The sequence below is a fragment of the Lichenostomus cassidix genome, chromosome 27, assembly GCF_008360975.1.
Source record: "Lichenostomus cassidix isolate B80296 chromosome 27, HeHo_3.0, whole genome shotgun sequence".
NCBI lineage: Eukaryota > Metazoa > Chordata > Aves > Passeriformes > Meliphagidae > Lichenostomus > Lichenostomus cassidix.
The window spans coordinates 6,009,747-6,025,333 of record NC_139507.1 but is presented as its reverse complement, the minus strand read 5'-3'; the positions used below and the strand labels follow the sequence as shown (position 1 = coordinate 6,025,333).

The window sequence follows — 15,587 nt, the reverse complement described above, 5'->3', positions numbered from 1 at the left end:
CTGTGTTCCCTTCTTCTCCAGAATTTTCCCTCTGTTTGGATTATATAAATCCAAGGGAAGCCCATAAGGCACCATGAGAGAGGTGCAGCAAGCAGTAGCAATCACAGATGTCTCCCTCAATAAGGGAGGGAATGCACAAGCTGCTTTATCCCCTGGAATGTCTGAAAATAGCTCCATCCAAATCCAGAGTACTTTCAGTTCTCATTTCTGTTCCTTTGTCAAGCAGGCAGTTTTCAGCAGCCCTGGAGGACCTGAATGAGGCCATCAAGCTGTGTCCCAACAACCGTGAGATCCAGCGGCTGCTGATGCGGGTGGAGGAGGAGTGCAGGCAGGTGCAGCAACAGCAGCAGCAGCAGCAGCAACAGCAGCAGCAACAGCAGCAGCAGCAGCAACAGCAGCAGCCACCACCACCACCACTGCCAGCAGAGCCAGAACCCGAAGCCCAGCATGAAGAGCTGTATTCTGTGCAAGATATCTTTGAGGAGGAATACCTTGAGCAGGATGTAGAAAACATTTCCATTGGCTTGCAGACAGAGTCCAGGCCAAACCAAGGGCTGCCCATCATCCAGAGCCCACCCCCATCTCCAGCTCACAGGGACTCAGCCTATATTTCTGGCTCACCTCTTGGCTCTCATCAGGTCTTTGATTTCAGATCCAACAGTTCAGTGGGTTCACCGACAAGGCAGGGGTACCAGTCCACATCTCCTGCTCTGTCTCCGACGCACCAAAACTCACATTACAGACCCAGTCCTCCACACACATCCCCAGCTCACCAGGGCTCCACTTACCGCTTCAGCCCCCCTCCTGTTGGAAGCCAAGGGAAGGAGTATCAGAGCCCACCACCGTCTCCCCTTCGCAGAGGCCCCCAGTACCGTGCCAGTCCCCCCGCAGAGAGCATGAGTGTTTATAGGTCACAGTCTGGCTCCCCGGTGCGTTACCAGCAGGAGCCCAGTGGAGTCACCCAGCTCCCCGGCAGACCCAAGTCTCCGCTATCCAAGATGACACAGAGATCCTTCCAGATGCCCCAGCTCCCTGTGGCTGTGCCGCAGCAGGGGCTGAGGCTGCAGCCAGCCAAGGCACAGATCGTGAGGAGCAACCAGCCCAGCTCTGCCGTCCATTCCAGTACTGTCATCCCAACTGGTGCATACAGCCAGGTTGCCCACTCAATGGCCAGCAAGTACCAGTCATCATCGGGGGACATGGGGGTCAGCCAGAGCAGGCTGGTCTACCAGGGCTCCATCGGGGGCATAGTGGGTGACAGCAGACCCGTGCAGCATGTGCAGGCAAGTCTCAGCGCCGGAGCCATCTGTCAGCACGGAGGGCTGGCCAAAGAAGACCTTCCACAGAGACCGTCCTCAGCGTACAGAGGGGGAATGAGATACAGCCAGACACCTCAGATTGGGCGAAGCCAGTCCGCCTCCTACTACCCAGTGTGCCACTCAAAGCTTGACCTGGAGCGTACTTCCCTCCCCACCAACCAGCTGGGCTCTCCAGATGTGTCTCATCTCATAAGAAGGCCCATTACAGTCAACCCCAGTGAAATCAAGCCTCATCCGCCAACTCCAAGGCCTCTACTCCACTCTCAGAGCGTCGGCCTCCGCTTCTCCCCTTCCAGCAATAGCATCTCCTCCACCTCCAACCTGACTCCCAACTTTCGCCCGTCTGCTTCAATTCAGCAAATGGAGATTCCCCTCAAGCCAGCCTATGACAGATCATGCGATGAGCTGTCTCCAGTCTCGCCCACGCAGGGGGGCTACCCCAGTGAGCCAGCCCGTTCCCGGACCACGCCGTTCATGGGAATCATAGATAAAACTGCTCGGACTCAGCAGTACCCCCACCTCCATCAGCAGAACCGGACCTGGGCTGTGTCGTCAGTGGACACTGTCATTAGTCCTACGTCTCCTGGCAATCTGCCCCAGCCGGAGTCTTTTAGCCCACCCTCTTCAATCAGCAACATTGCCTTTTATAACAAAACCAACAATGCACAGAATGGCCATTTGCTAGAGGAAGACTATTACAGCCCCCATGGGATGCTGGCCAATGGGTCCCGAGGAGACCTCCTGGAGAGAGTCACCCAAGCCTCCTCATACCCTGACGTCAAGGTGGCAAGGACGCTGCCTGTGGCGCAGGCCTACCAGGATAACCTGTACAGGCAGCTCTCCAGGGACTCCAGGCAAGGGCAGACATCCCCAATCAAACCAAAGAGACCATTTGTGGAGTCTAATGTGTAAAAGACGCTTGTTGGAGTGAGACCCTCATGTTTTCAGCACACACTTCCAAGCTTGATTTCCATGCATATTATTATTATTATTATTATTATTATTTTATTTCTCTTTGGTAGCTACATGACCAAGTTTCTCCGGTACTGTATGTGGTGGTCAGACAGCCATGCACGTCCTCCAGCCCTTTCGTTCCCCAGCTGACCGTGAAGCCAACATCAGCCGAGCCAGTATTGTTTGCCCAATTCCAGCAAAGTTCCAACCAGGATATCTTAGTCCATGGTGCACGGTGGTCCAGAGATATCCCTACACAGCAGGAGGTAACCAGCTCTTTTTCAGGAGACAATTGCCTTGGATTTAAATTGGTTTATTTTGTCTCAGTGAGTTCTTACTCAACTCTGATGGGAATTCTTGGGGAATTCCACAGGAGCTATTCCCAAGGCTGCATCCACAGGTACCTGTGCCAGCCAGGTCATTTGGCTCTTTGCCTCAAAGAGCAGATTACCCTCGGTGATGTGATTTAACACCAGTAGCTATGCACAGCACCCACAACACCCATCCTGATTCTGCTGGTTTGCAGCATTTTCCTTCCTTATTTAACTGTCGTCAGCCAGACAGGGTGGGGATCACACAGCACTTTGCTGCTTTCCAAGTACCTACCAGGTGCCCCCACACTGATTTCTTTGCTCTGGGGCATTTTACAAGGATTGAGGGATTAAGTTTAGCCCTTTGTTATGTGTTTCAATCAGCCAAGGGAATTAGCCAAGAACCTCTTGCACATGAACTGGGATTGCACTGACTTCTTTACACTGTTGGCCGACTGCACCTCACCCACGGCATTTGCATGGGGCAAGTTAGTGTTGGGGCCTTCATCTGGGGGGGGATTTATCACCTGCAAGGAAAAGCAAAAATCTGACTTAGAAAATGGTATTCAAGGAGGAAAATTGCAATTTTTAAGGGGTTTTTTTACATTTTTTTATTATGAGGATGCAGAACATGGCGTGGTGGTCCCAAAAGAGGAAGGGTCCCTCTGCAATCCCAGCTCTGCAGCATCCCTTCCAACTGCCTCTCTCCTGCCAAGGAGCAGGGGCTGTAGCAAGGGCTATGCTCCTCTAAGATCCTCTGTTCCCAAAATCCTGGAAAATGACACTGTGGTTTTGAGAAGCTGTCGTTAAGAGGAACCAATTTATAATTTATTTTTGTTATCTCTTTCAGGACATTTTCCAGTTTGGGTTGGGTTTTTTCTACTATTTTCAGTTTTGTAATCAAATGCAAGGCACATCAAGACAACATGAAAAGCAGGGGCTGGTTCTAAAATCCTCTTTCTAGGATTTTCAATAATTTTTCAATTATTTGCTGAAAATTTCTTCTGAGGTGGGAGGAAGAACTTTCTTTACTGACTCCTTTATTCCTGGTGGTTTTGTAATATGCCTTTTCTGTTCCTGAGAGTGAAGGGTGGGATGACAGGAGGGAGAGTGATAATGCTGTAGCTTGTTCTAAAGCAATCTAGTGCCTGTTGCCCAATGCCAAACCTCGCTCATATCAACTCTTCGGAGCAATTCAGTGCTGAGAAGGGGAGTGATACCTTCTGGGGTCTCCAAAGGGCTACTGCGAATTGATTGCAAGACTTCTTGAACCAAATCATGGGCTCCAACCTCCGCTGGTGTGAGTGAGCATATCCCAGTGCCACGTCACTGCAGCTGCACCAATTCACACCAGCTCAGGACAGGGTCTGGAACTCTTTAAGCAAACCCTGGCTTCCACGGGGTTTTTTTCTTCTGTGTGTGGCTCAGCGCATCTTATTGCTATTTCTTTGCCTAATTAGCTCTGAGCAAGCTGGGACATGCACACCTTGGGCCAGGGGAGGCTTGTGTCTCATAGACACGTGGAGAGCATTTGGAAGGGAGTGGGATTCCTCTGAGTTTTAGCGATTTGGGGGCTCTCTTGGGCCATTTGGTCTTTGTCAAAGCCAGTATTTGGATTGAGGTTGGTGTTTTCTTCCTTGAGGTGCAACCCAGTGCTGACTCTTTGCTTTACCCCAGGGCTCTGTAAAATGGGGGGCTGGCTGGGACCCCATTGGTGGGGCAGGTCCCCTGTGGGGACATCCAGCTCTGTGCACTGTTTCTCTCCCTTGCAAAATGGGGTGTGATGGTTTTATTTCTTCCAGAATAACCAATTTCTCCTCCACATCGCGTACGCCCGTAGCTGGGAGACATATCCTGAGTTTGGAGCAGCATCAGTCACTTTGCTCAGTGCCTCCCATCCTCCAGCTTTCTGCCTGAGTGAGTGGCTTTCTACCTTTAGTTGCTTCTTTGAAAGGAAAAAGTAACCCAGTTCAGCCCTGTCACTGTTTTATCCAGCCAAGTGAGACACGCTGTGGCCATGGGTGGCTCCTCTCCACTGTGACGCCAACGGGTGGTCCAGGAGCAGTGACAGAACTGCCCGTGCTTTTCTTTCACTACTCACTGCCTTGTGCTCCCAGTCCTGTCCATCAAAACATCCCTTCACAGCACTCCTGTGTGTAACTTCAGTTTCTGAAGATGTTTTAAGGGAAGAAGAAAACAGCTCACACTTTTAACACAACCACAAAGCTGAAGAAGGCTTGAAACACTGCGGCATGCAGGTTTTTTCATGATTCCACAGGATTCTTGCACTAATGGTTTTCCATCTGCTCTCTCTGTAAATGGGTGCACTTTACTGTTTGAATTTGTTACTATGATAAATACTGGATATTTAAGCGTGAGTAGTGTCTTCATTAGAAAAATAGCAAAACAGCTCTTGTCTCTTAGTGTATTTTTTAAAAAAAGAAGAAAAAAGAAAAGAAATGAAGCAATGAATCATAACATTCATAGCACAAGAACTGACTCCTGTATATAAGCATCAGCAGATTGAGTAGTTTTTAAATACAAAATTATTTGCAGTGGTTTTAAAGCACTTCCCCGGCAATTCTCTTAGGGACAGTTGAGGCAGGATGGCTGCTGTGGTCAGCGGGTGAGTAAAAAGCACATTTCTTCCTGGAAAAGTTGTTCTTGCTCAGTGCCCTGTGTCTTCAAAGTCATGTTTTGGGCTTTGCATAAGGAGAAGCAGTGGTCATTCCATGTTGTGCTGGCATGGCCCCATTGTGCTCGGGGGAGCACAAGGTCAGACCTCACCCTGAGGGCCCTTCATCCTCTACTCTTAAATCTAAGTCTGACAAGCCCAGGCCACACTGTGGGATCACAGTCCAAGTTTCAGAGATTGTGCTCTTCTGTTTGTTTGTGCTACATTTTTTAATTACGCAAAGAGTAAGGTGCAGGACAATGCTGCCAGCTGGTGCCTTCATCCTCTCCCAGCTGCAGTGGTGCTGCTGGCAAGCCCCATCTTTAAGCAAGTAGGATTTTAGGTGCACCGAGTAAAGCAGGTCCTTGATGACATTGAAACTCCAGTTTTCATTCTTGGGGTGCCTGGCAAGGGCAATGCCAAAAGTGATGCTGAAGCTGACCCCTTTCTTTAGCCAACCTTCCCAGCAGCTCTCTCTCATCCTCACCTGTGGCTGCTCCGAGACCCAGGTGTGCCGCTGCAGTCTGGAATCTTCTCTCCCAGCATAAGGTGTGGGTGTCCTCCCCATCCCTCAGTGGAGATTGTCTCTTGCTTTCCTCCCAGGTCAGGAAGATGCTGTGATTCCAGGGGAAGGGACACCCAGCTGAGAGGGGGCTCTGCGGGGTTCCCCAGACCAGGCTGGAAGTGGCATCAGAGGGCTTTGAACATAGTCTTGAGTGGGCATCAAAGTGCTTAGGAAAGGGAGGGTTTTACAAAGACAGATCCTTTCGGATCCGTCTCCAAAGATGGCACAGCCTGAGCTGCCTTCTCTGGGTCTCTGTTTGGGAGGACCATGCTGGCTCCAACAGTCTGAGACGTGTGTCTGTCCATCTGTCTGTCTGCCTTGGCACCAGTGCCCAGCTGGATCTGTCTGATCACTGAACTTCCTGCTCATTTATCTTTAACCTGTCTGTAAAGAAAACTGCGTGGCTGGTGTGAACACATGAGCGTGCCAAGCACCAGAGACGTACTGGGATCAGGTGTGGAACCAGGGTGGGTACTAAACTGGGAGCAGTTCAGTCCCCTTCACAAAGGTTGCTGTATATTCAGGGTTACACAGAAGTCTAGCTAAAACCGAAGTGCCCGCTCCGCCTTATCTAGAGAACCAAGCAAGCCAGCGTGCCTGCTCGTCCTCCGCCTTCCTTGCCCGCGGGGGTTCATAGTGAGCTGTTGCGAGCTCCTTGGTGGTTGTACTCTGCTGTAGTCTTGGGAATTCAAGATAACTCTTCTACCAGGATATCGGTGTTTAACCAAGGGCTTAGGGGAAGAGCTGCTGTACCTGCTGGGACCTCTGCTAATCAATGCCTTCACCCTGTGCCAGCTGCACTATGCAGGCTGGTCGGGGGGTGTGTTGGACACAAAGCACAATGGTTGAAAGTGAATCTGCATTTTTTTCAGCTTTGTGTGAATAATTGCTGGATTTTCATTCAATCAAACTCCTTTTTCTAATATAAACCACTAAGGGCTCAAATTCTTTAGCAAGATGCGTTCGTGTCCAACTCGACTATACAGCTGGATGTCACCACAGCTGGTACAGACTGACCCGAGAGGAAGACAGTGAGCGCAGCCATCACCGGGAAAGTCAACAGACACCCAACCCACCCACCATATCCTTCCTCCTCCTCATTTTCTAGCTGTCACAGTACTGGGGAGTCAGCAGCCGGGTCCCATCTAATGGGATCACAACTTGTGGTTGTGAAAACAGAGGGCTGCTTTGCCAAAAGACTTTGTCCCTTTGGGTGACACTGTCCAGGGACAGTGGGAGGGAGGCAAGTCGGAGTCAGGATGGGTAGGTGGAAAAGCATCGTGCCCAGGGAGCTGGGTCCTCATAGGTCTGCCACACTGCGCACTGCTCAGCCAGACACTGAGAGCAACACTGAGTGCTACATAAAGTCTGTTGTGTCGCTACACTGATAACCCAGAGACTCGTGTGGACTCGGCCAGTACTGCCGGGCTCATCCCTGTCCAGCCTTTTCTTTGCCATAGTGTTGCATTCAGCGTTCCGTCTCCTTTCTGTCTTCACATCCAAGAGGATCTGAGGTGGGTACAAACACATCCAGTACACTCGCCTTGTGCTTTGTACAACTCCCTGGTTGCCATCCTCTGAGACACTTGCTGGGAAGATCTTTAAGACACTTAAATTTTCCTTTAGCTTTTCTATAATTCTGATGTAAAGGACTTTCTCTCTGTACAGTATATTATCCAATGCATGTTCTGTTCTCTCTACTGATATATTGAACACCACACAGTTGTGATATTGTGCAGTGGGAAGAGCAGCCCCTGCCAACAGCAGAGGCCTTCGCCTCTCATCTCTAAGGAAAGAAGAAAACATATTTTTTCCTTTGCTGTATTTGCTTGAGCAGAGTTTTCTTGTCTGTACATGTGAGCTGTGAGATAGATGTGAAAAGTTCAAAAGAATGCATTTCTCCCAATGTATACAGATTGTAATCTGTACAATGAAAACTGTATGTATGAAAAAATGTACTTATTTATAAATGGTTAACACTTGGAAATGGTGTCTGGGCTGCTGTTTTTCTCACACTGGGGGTCAGTGAAAGAGTGTTCTAATGCTTCCCATCATGGAAATGATGATGTGAGGGTTCAGTCTCAAAACCACCGCATCTGGGGATGGGGACAGGGACCTGGAACCACCAGGGAGTGGGAGGGGACAGAGGCAGAACTACTGCTGCCACCAGCAAAGGGCATATAATAATATAGTGTATAATAATGATAACATCCAGTGCATGGCCAGACCCTGGAGATGTCCCTATGGGACCCCTCATTTAGCCACCACTGAGCTTTGCACCGCTGGACAGGACAATCCCACCCCTAATGCCCACCCACCCTTCCCAGCTCCTCAGGCAGCTCCTCTTCCAGCTGCCCTCAGCATGTGGGAACTCAGAGGTACCCGAAAACTGTGATCTGGGGGACAGAGACGGGAGGAGGACAGGGTTAGCTGCAAACGTTTATTAGGTTGGGAGCATCCACTGAGCAAACACATCATGCATAGGGAGGAAACACTTCAGACATGAAGCTGCTGAACCTGCACAAGCATAGGGTCGCACTGAACCCCCCAGGGGTGTCCCCCACACATGGCTATGCTGGAGGGCGAGGGGCTGCCAGTGAGTGGCACATCCCAATGGGGGCAAACATCCCCTCTACCCACCAGCCCTGGGAACGGGCTGTAGGCTTTGGCCACTCCCAGTGTGGGAATCTGTGCTCCCTCTCCCTGACAGCCCCTACCCTGCCGGCAGCACTGCCTTTCCCACGGCTCTGGGACAGGTTCAGGGATCACCATGGGCTGGGCAGGGCAGAGCGAAGGATGATTAAGGCCAAGTGAGGCTGAGTCCAGCGGGCAGCGTTGCACCAAGCATGTCCTTCCCCAGCTGTCCCCATCACCCTGGGCTGGGAAGAGATACAAACCGCCAGGGACAAGGTGCATAGGAACATTTCAGACATCACAAGGAGCCCATGCCACAGACCAGGAGGTGGGGACGTCACTGGCTGCCACCACCGGGGCTCTCGCCCTCCGTCAGGGTCTTGAAGTCCATGGACAGGGCCAGCTCCTCCGCCAGTGGCAGGCGCTTCCACTCCTCCCGTGTCAGCACGTAGCCCACCACCAGCCCAAAGGCCACCAGCAGCACCCCCAGGATGTTGGCCAGGATGCCCTCAGGCACAAAGTGGCTGTAGGAATCACTGGGGGAGAGGAGAGGGATGCTCAAGCCTGAAGAGATGAGTGGCTTGTCCCTATCCTGGCTGGAACCTTTTCCTCATCCTCCTCCTCATCCTTCAGACACACACCTTGGGAAAGGTCCCTTCCCCCAAATTAGAGCGAGAGGAGTGTTGGTGTTTTGCCCACTTTTGGGAGAGATGCTTGGTGGCAGCAAATAAAACTGGGGGCACAGTCCTGTACTAGAGCCATAGGCAGCCCAGTACCCTCCCTGCCAGAGAGAAGTGGCTCCTAGGGTGCCCCCCAGCCCTGTTCCCACAGTACTGGAGATGGGGTGGACCCCAGTTTGTAGCTGGGGCTACCACTGTGTCCTCCAGCTACAAGGGCATGGAACTCAGGGACATGAGTGTTCCAGGTGGTTTTGCAAACACCTGGCCACAAGGAGGTGACACAGGGCATTTTATTCACATTCCCAAAGAAAGTTGTTGCAGGATCCAGCCCCTTGTTAAACATCATCTTGTCACTTAGCAGCAGCAGAAATAAAAGCCTCGATGGGAGATTTAAGAGCCACAGATTGAGCAGGGACTAGGGCATCCCTCTGCTGGAGGTCTAGGGGGCTACCCCCTTACCCCAGCTCGGTCACCCACCTGATTTTGAAGAGGAGCGTCTCAGTGATGCCCAGCAAGCAAGAGGTGATGGAGAGGATGAAGAGGGCAATGCCAAAGAAGACGTGCTGGGTCTTGTATTGTCCTCTCAGTGAGAAGGAGGCACCGGGGAACAGAAAGAAACCACAGCCCAGGATCCACTGTGGGGACACAGAGATGTCACAGGTGCTGTAGAGTCCCTTCCGTCCCGGAGGGTCAGGGGCTCCCCAGCCCTCACCTGCAGGAGGTAGAGCACAAAGGCAGCCATCCCACACCAGGAGTGCAGGCTGTACATGTTGGGGATGCCCTTGGTCTGGTGTGACTCAAAGACAGCAATGATGCCTGCAGAGAAGAGCCTGTCACCACCAGGGCCACATCCTGCCCAATCCACCCAGCCCAGCCCAGCACTCACCCACGAGGGCAATGACCAATGCCAGGCCGTGGAGCAGCGCATGCAGCACCTTGGTGGAGCGCTTGGCTTCATGCCTGAACACCCGGTACACCAGGAGAGCTGCACAGAGAGGGTACATAAGCATCCACAGGGATCACCCACCTCCCTGGCACCCAGCATTGCCCAGGGATGCTGGAGCATCTTCCCCATGTCTTTTGTCACCACTTTGTCCCCTTCATTCCCTGCCCGACCACAACTCCAGAGGCTTTGGAGGCTGCAGCTGGGACAGGGCCATCCTGCTCACCGTCACCTTGGAGGAACACCATGCCCAGCACCATGCAGAGGGGGTGGGTGTTGAACTGGAGGGGGCTGTGCCAGGCCACGCCACCCCGATAGCGACCCAGCCAGACACCCGTGGTGGTCAGGAGTGTCAGGCCCAGCAGCTGTGACACGGCCACATACACCGAGAGCCCGCTGGGGCTGGGGGGCGGCGGGGCCCCATCCATGGCAGCCTGCAGGGACAGAGAGGAGGGGGGAGCAAAACCACAGTGGCCTCAAGTGACAGCAGGTCCCAGCTGGCCAGATCTGGGGCAGGGTCCTGCTCCGAGCAGCGTCCGGCACCTCCGCTCCACCCTCTCCTGCCACTGAGCCGGATGCTTCCTGGTCTCGCTGCGTCACCCGCACCTGGAGGTGGCTCCCGGCCACCACGGCACACCCATCCCCGGGCTTCTGCCCCTACTGCCTGTTCCTGGACTCCTGTCCAATCTTCTCTGGTCCATTTTCCCAGTTCTCCTGCACCTGCCTATGCTCTGCCTGCCCCATTCCTCCTGCCCCAGCCATCCTACCACAACCATCCCTCCATCCCTACCCCTCCATCCTTGTCCTTCTGTGTCTGTCCCTTCTTCCATCCTTTTGTCTTCAGCCCCATCCCTCCAACACTGTTCTTCCATCCCTCCATCCCTATCCCTCCCACTCTATGCCCATCCCATGTCCCACCTTCACCCCCTCCCCAGCCTACCCACTCCCAGACCCCCACAACACCCCCCAAACCCTGAAAGAGGAAGGCAGCACAGGGGCAAGCAAGGGACCCCCTCCATAACAAAAGCAATGGCCCTTGGGGATGTGGGGCTCAGTGAATCTCTATACTGGTGGGGGACAGACACATGGTGTCACCCAACCACAGCTACACCAGAGACCCATCCCATGGCCCGCACAACTCACCTGTGTTGTGCTTTGTGCTGGGTTATCCCTCGATGGATCAGAGCCACCTCCACTGCCACAGCCACCTTTCCTCTTCCCTGTCACACAGAGCCACCAGATCCTAGTCCCAGCGTCCGAAGTCCCCTTTCTGCCCCAGCCCCAGTGCACTGCTTCTGGGAGGAGCCCCCTGCCAGCTGTGGCAGACAGACCCACTGTGCTTCCAGAACTGAGGGGAGCAGGGAGAGGGGGAATGCATTAAGACCACGCACACACTTTATTCCCAGCCACCTTTATTGGATCAGCCAGATAAGTGGGTTAAGAGAATTGGTTTATCCCATTAAGTTGCACTGCAAAGGCCGCCTGTGTCCAGCCTCACTGCCTGGGGCCATGGGGGGCTCTGTGGAATGGGCAAGGAGACCAGGCTGGGGGAACACAGCGAGAGGCACTGGCTCCCCTGACATCACAACAGCCTCCCTCAAACTCTCATCACGCCAAGGGGCTGCTGGCACCCCCGGGGGTCACAAATGGGGCCCCATGTAGCCTTGTCCTGCCCCCCCACCAGATGTAAACATCTGGCCCTGCTGGCACTCACACATGGCAAACACAGTCCCCAACAACACTGAGGATGGAGGGACAATTCATAGCTGGGGAGGGTCTAAGAGATGTATTTGGTGGGGTTGGAGGCAGTCACCCCACAGCTCTCCCATGTCCCACAGCCCTACCTGTGGGCGCCGGGTGGAGCTGCCTGTGCCAGGCCCAGCGGTGACAGTGTCTGAGCAGGGACAGGGCCACCCCGTTGGCATGGCAACGGAGCGATGAGAAAGCGAGAGGGAGCTGCACCCCCCGGCACGGCTGCAGAGGGAGGCTGTCATTGGCGGCAGGAGCAGAGGCAGGAGGGCTGCAAAAGTGAGAGAGGGGATCGCCATGAAATGGGGTCTGTGTACTCTGGGGACAGTCCACGACGAGGCAAGTCACTGACAGTGTGTGTGACATCCCCCCACCTCCCAGCTGTTACAGGCACCCAGCTGATCCCCTGCACCTTGTGACACCCCAGCCCCAAACAGGCCAGGATGCCCCAGACCCTACCGGGTCAGCCCAAGGACTGTTCCCTGCACAACCCCAACAACTGCAGGGGGGCTTTGTCACCATTTAATTTGTGTTTGGGCCTTGCATGGGTCTGGCTCATCCCTGCACCCACCAGCAGCACTGGAGTGACATACCGGGAACTAGTACCCCTTGGCTGGGCTGGTGGATTGGGGAATGGCAGAGGGGTGACAAGAACCCCCCACCTCAATCTGCACCACCAGAAGCCCTTCCAGCACCACCGGCTGCATCCTGCACTTCCCATGGGAAATCCCTGAGGGAGGAAAGCCTGGAGAAAGGATATGAGGGGAAATAAGGCAAACTGGGGGACAGGAGGAGTGTACCTATCTCAGCTCTTCCTGGCCAGGTGCGGGCAGAGTCCCCGGGGGATGCAGCGCTGCGCACCGCGGCAAGCAGCACACCCGGAGCCCCCACCCCCCACTTTCTGCAGTGTCTGTCTGTCCGTGTCCCTGTGTCTGTCCCTGTGTATGTCCCTGTGTGTGACACCACTAGATGTCACCAGGAGTCCGCGACGCGCAGCGCCCTGTGGAGGGAGGGACCGCCCAGAGGATCGGGACCGTCCTCGGCCCTGGATCACCCGTAGGAGCCAGAGAGACCAGGCACGGACCGGGTGGGAACGGCAGCATCCTTAAGGCTGGACCCCCAGAGGGATCCGGGGCACCCCAAAAGCAGAGCACCCATGGGGGCCAACGCACCTGCACCCTCTGCCCTGGACCACCTGTGGGAGCTGGAGCATCCTGGGACCTGGAGTGGCTGGTGGGATCTGATGCTCCCCTGGTGCAGAAGATCAGGTGTAACAGCCTCTGTTGTGGTACAGGGCTGCTCTCCCAGCCCTTCCCTTGGCCACTCGGGGCTGCTCTCACCCACGCACACAGAGGCACTGAGAAAAGGCACACCAAACCCCAGCTGAGACTCCCACCAACAGCCCCATTCCCTTCTCCCCTCACCAGGGACTTGTGCAGTGGGGTACAAACCCCAGGAGCTGGGGACACATCACCACCACCACCACAGCATGATTCAGCAGAGATGAAACCCCGATGCAGCCCCAGAGCCTGATGGAGACCTGACACAGTGGCAGCAAAGTCCAGGCCCCGCTGCTATCTGGGGCAGAGTCCCAGAACCACCACCCCGAGCAGAGGGAGGTGAGGCATGGGATGGGGGGTATGGCACTGCCAGAGGACCCACTGTCACCACCTGGCCTGCGCTGGGGTTTTATCACTGGTTGGAAAATGGTTTATCAGAGTCATGTGCTAAAGCCATAAAAGCCACCATAAACTGCAAACCTTGAACCATCTGGCTGTGCCATGGCTGGGATGAGCCAGCCGGGGAGCTGGGCAGAGAAGAGGGAGGATTCCCCCCCACCATGGCCCAGATGAGACCCTTGGAAAATCCTCAAAGGGGATGAGATTTGGGGATTCATCTTTTAGGATACTTGGCAAGATATAAAGCTTCTCCCTGCTGAGAGCAGCACTGTGTAACCCAATACCAAACAGCTTTGGAAATGTTTATAAACATGTCCAGCTGAACTATCTCAACTTCCAGTAGACAAGGAAAGAGAGCAGCTCTTAAGCCTTCAGGATTAAATGGACGTGGATCTTGTCCTATCCACACAACAGGGTCAATGACAGTGTCTGCTGAGGGGCCACAGTGGCAGCCAATCCAGGGACAAACGAGCCCCTTTGCTGCCGAGTTCCTCTTACCAGGGAGCAGCAGCCATTTGTAAGGAGCTCTTTAATTAAAAGCATTGCCAGGGGCATAATGGCGTTATTAAATCTGCTGAGCTTTCCATGAGCTGAAGGTAATGAAATCTTCCCAGCACTGCTGGGATGGGGATGTGCCAGTCAGGAATCAGAACCAGTGCTGTCTGTCCTGGCATAGACCTGCAGGTTGAGGGGATGCTTGGGCTGCCCAAGGATGCTCAAGGCTGCTCAGGAACGTCTAGGGATCTTCATGGCTACGCAACGATGCTCAGAGATGGTCAGAAATGCTTGGAGCTGCCTGAGGATCGTCAAGAATGTTCACGGATGGTTGGGGGATGTTCAGGGATGCTTAGAGGTGTTCAAGGATGCTCTGGGGTGCTCAGGACTGCCACAGCTTCTTTCAGATCAGGGAGCTGAAGTGGCTTAGGGAATGCTGCCCCAGCTCCCCAGCTATTGGCCGAGCCTGGTGCCCATTCCAAGATTGTCCTGGACTGTCAAGAACACAGGAACCAATAAGAGCATCATCAACTTATAATTCATGGTAAAACCAGCAGTTCTTGTCCTTGCCCAACTGCTCCTCCCACCCTGGCATGGGCAGCTTCCCTCTCTCCACCACAGGTTATTAAATTACCATTTTGCTGATCTAACCTCTTTTGGTTGGTTTTTTGCTTGTCCTTCCTAAATCAAATTTTTATTGCTAAGAAATGCTAATTCGCAAGATGCCTCCCTGGAGGATTGAAATTCAAGAGCCCAGCTGCCTCAGAGGAGCTGAGCTGCCACCTGAAACAACCTAACCTGCTGCTGTTCCATGTGAAATCCCAAACCCATGTTTAAATGAACATTTTTTTCACTAAAATATAAGAGAAAAAAATAAGTCATGTTGGAAGGAACAGTGGCTGCCAAGAGGGTGGCTGAGGGGTGACTTGGGATTAAGCACTGTGTCACATCAAGAGGGTTGATCCCCAGTTTCCCGGGGGTGCAGTGAAGGCTGAAAAACAGGTAATTCCTGGTTGGGACAAAGCTTCCTCAAGAAGCTGGCTCCTTTCCAGGCTGCGAATCAGCTGGAGAAGGCTCTGATTCTGCTCCTGGCAGCAATTAAGCCACCCTGTCCCCCTCCTTGCCAGGAGCACAACTTTGCTGCAGGGGGCAGGCGATACAATCAGCCCAGCACAGCCCCTGCAAACACTTCATCTCCTTCAGAAGAGGCTGAAGGTGTGTTTATGGCGATTTTTTTAATAGCAGCTTGGATAAACAGCAGCGATAACCTGCGCTGGGCTCCCAGAAGATGATTAATGCTCCTGGAACAGTCACACTCACTTGCCTCGGGGCTGGGATTGTTTTTGGTTATTAAAGGCGGGGGGGAGGGAATAATGGACTTTGCCGTGTTTTATTGGGCTGATGGGTGCAGAGGGAACACGTTGGCCTCTTTGCTCACCCCGTATCATGCCCAGCTCTGGCTGAGTGGCAAAGATGGGGGATGGAGTGATGAAGGATAAGGACTGAAGGATGAAGGACGAAGAATGAAGGATGAGAGATGAAGGATGAGAAATTAAGGTGGAGGAAGGAGAGATGAAGGAGGAC

General features: G+C 53.5%; 2 protein-coding genes across 12 annotated transcripts in view; one reads left to right on the top strand and one right to left on the bottom strand.

The window, feature by feature from the left end:
* Nucleotides 1-7,810, top strand: part of TANC2 (tetratricopeptide repeat, ankyrin repeat and coiled-coil containing 2) — a 131,856-nt gene extending 124,046 nt beyond the window's left edge. For all 11 annotated transcript variants that reach the window (XM_085039996.1, XM_085039993.1, XM_085039990.1 and 8 more), the window contains one exon: nt 227-7,810. In XM_085039996.1, coding sequence (XP_084896122.1) covers nt 227-2,231 — 2,005 coding nt within the window. In that variant the 3' untranslated portion in view covers nt 2,232-7,810. The remainder of the gene's footprint in view (nt 1-226) is intronic.
* A 441-nt stretch (nt 7,811-8,251) lies between these two features.
* Nucleotides 8,252-12,073, bottom strand: CYB561 (cytochrome b561). Its single transcript, XM_085039855.1, has 7 exons — nt 11,925-12,073; nt 11,224-11,300; nt 10,307-10,514; nt 10,024-10,122; nt 9,850-9,953; nt 9,615-9,772; nt 8,252-8,993 (listed from the first exon to the last, which is right to left on the bottom strand). Exons 3-7 carry the CDS (start codon nt 10,506-10,508, stop codon nt 8,795-8,797), a joined length of 762 nt encoding a protein of 253 aa, XP_084895981.1. The 5' UTR covers nt 10,509-10,514; nt 11,224-11,300; nt 11,925-12,073; the 3' UTR covers nt 8,252-8,794.
* Between the last annotated feature and the right edge of the window lie 3,514 nt (nt 12,074-15,587).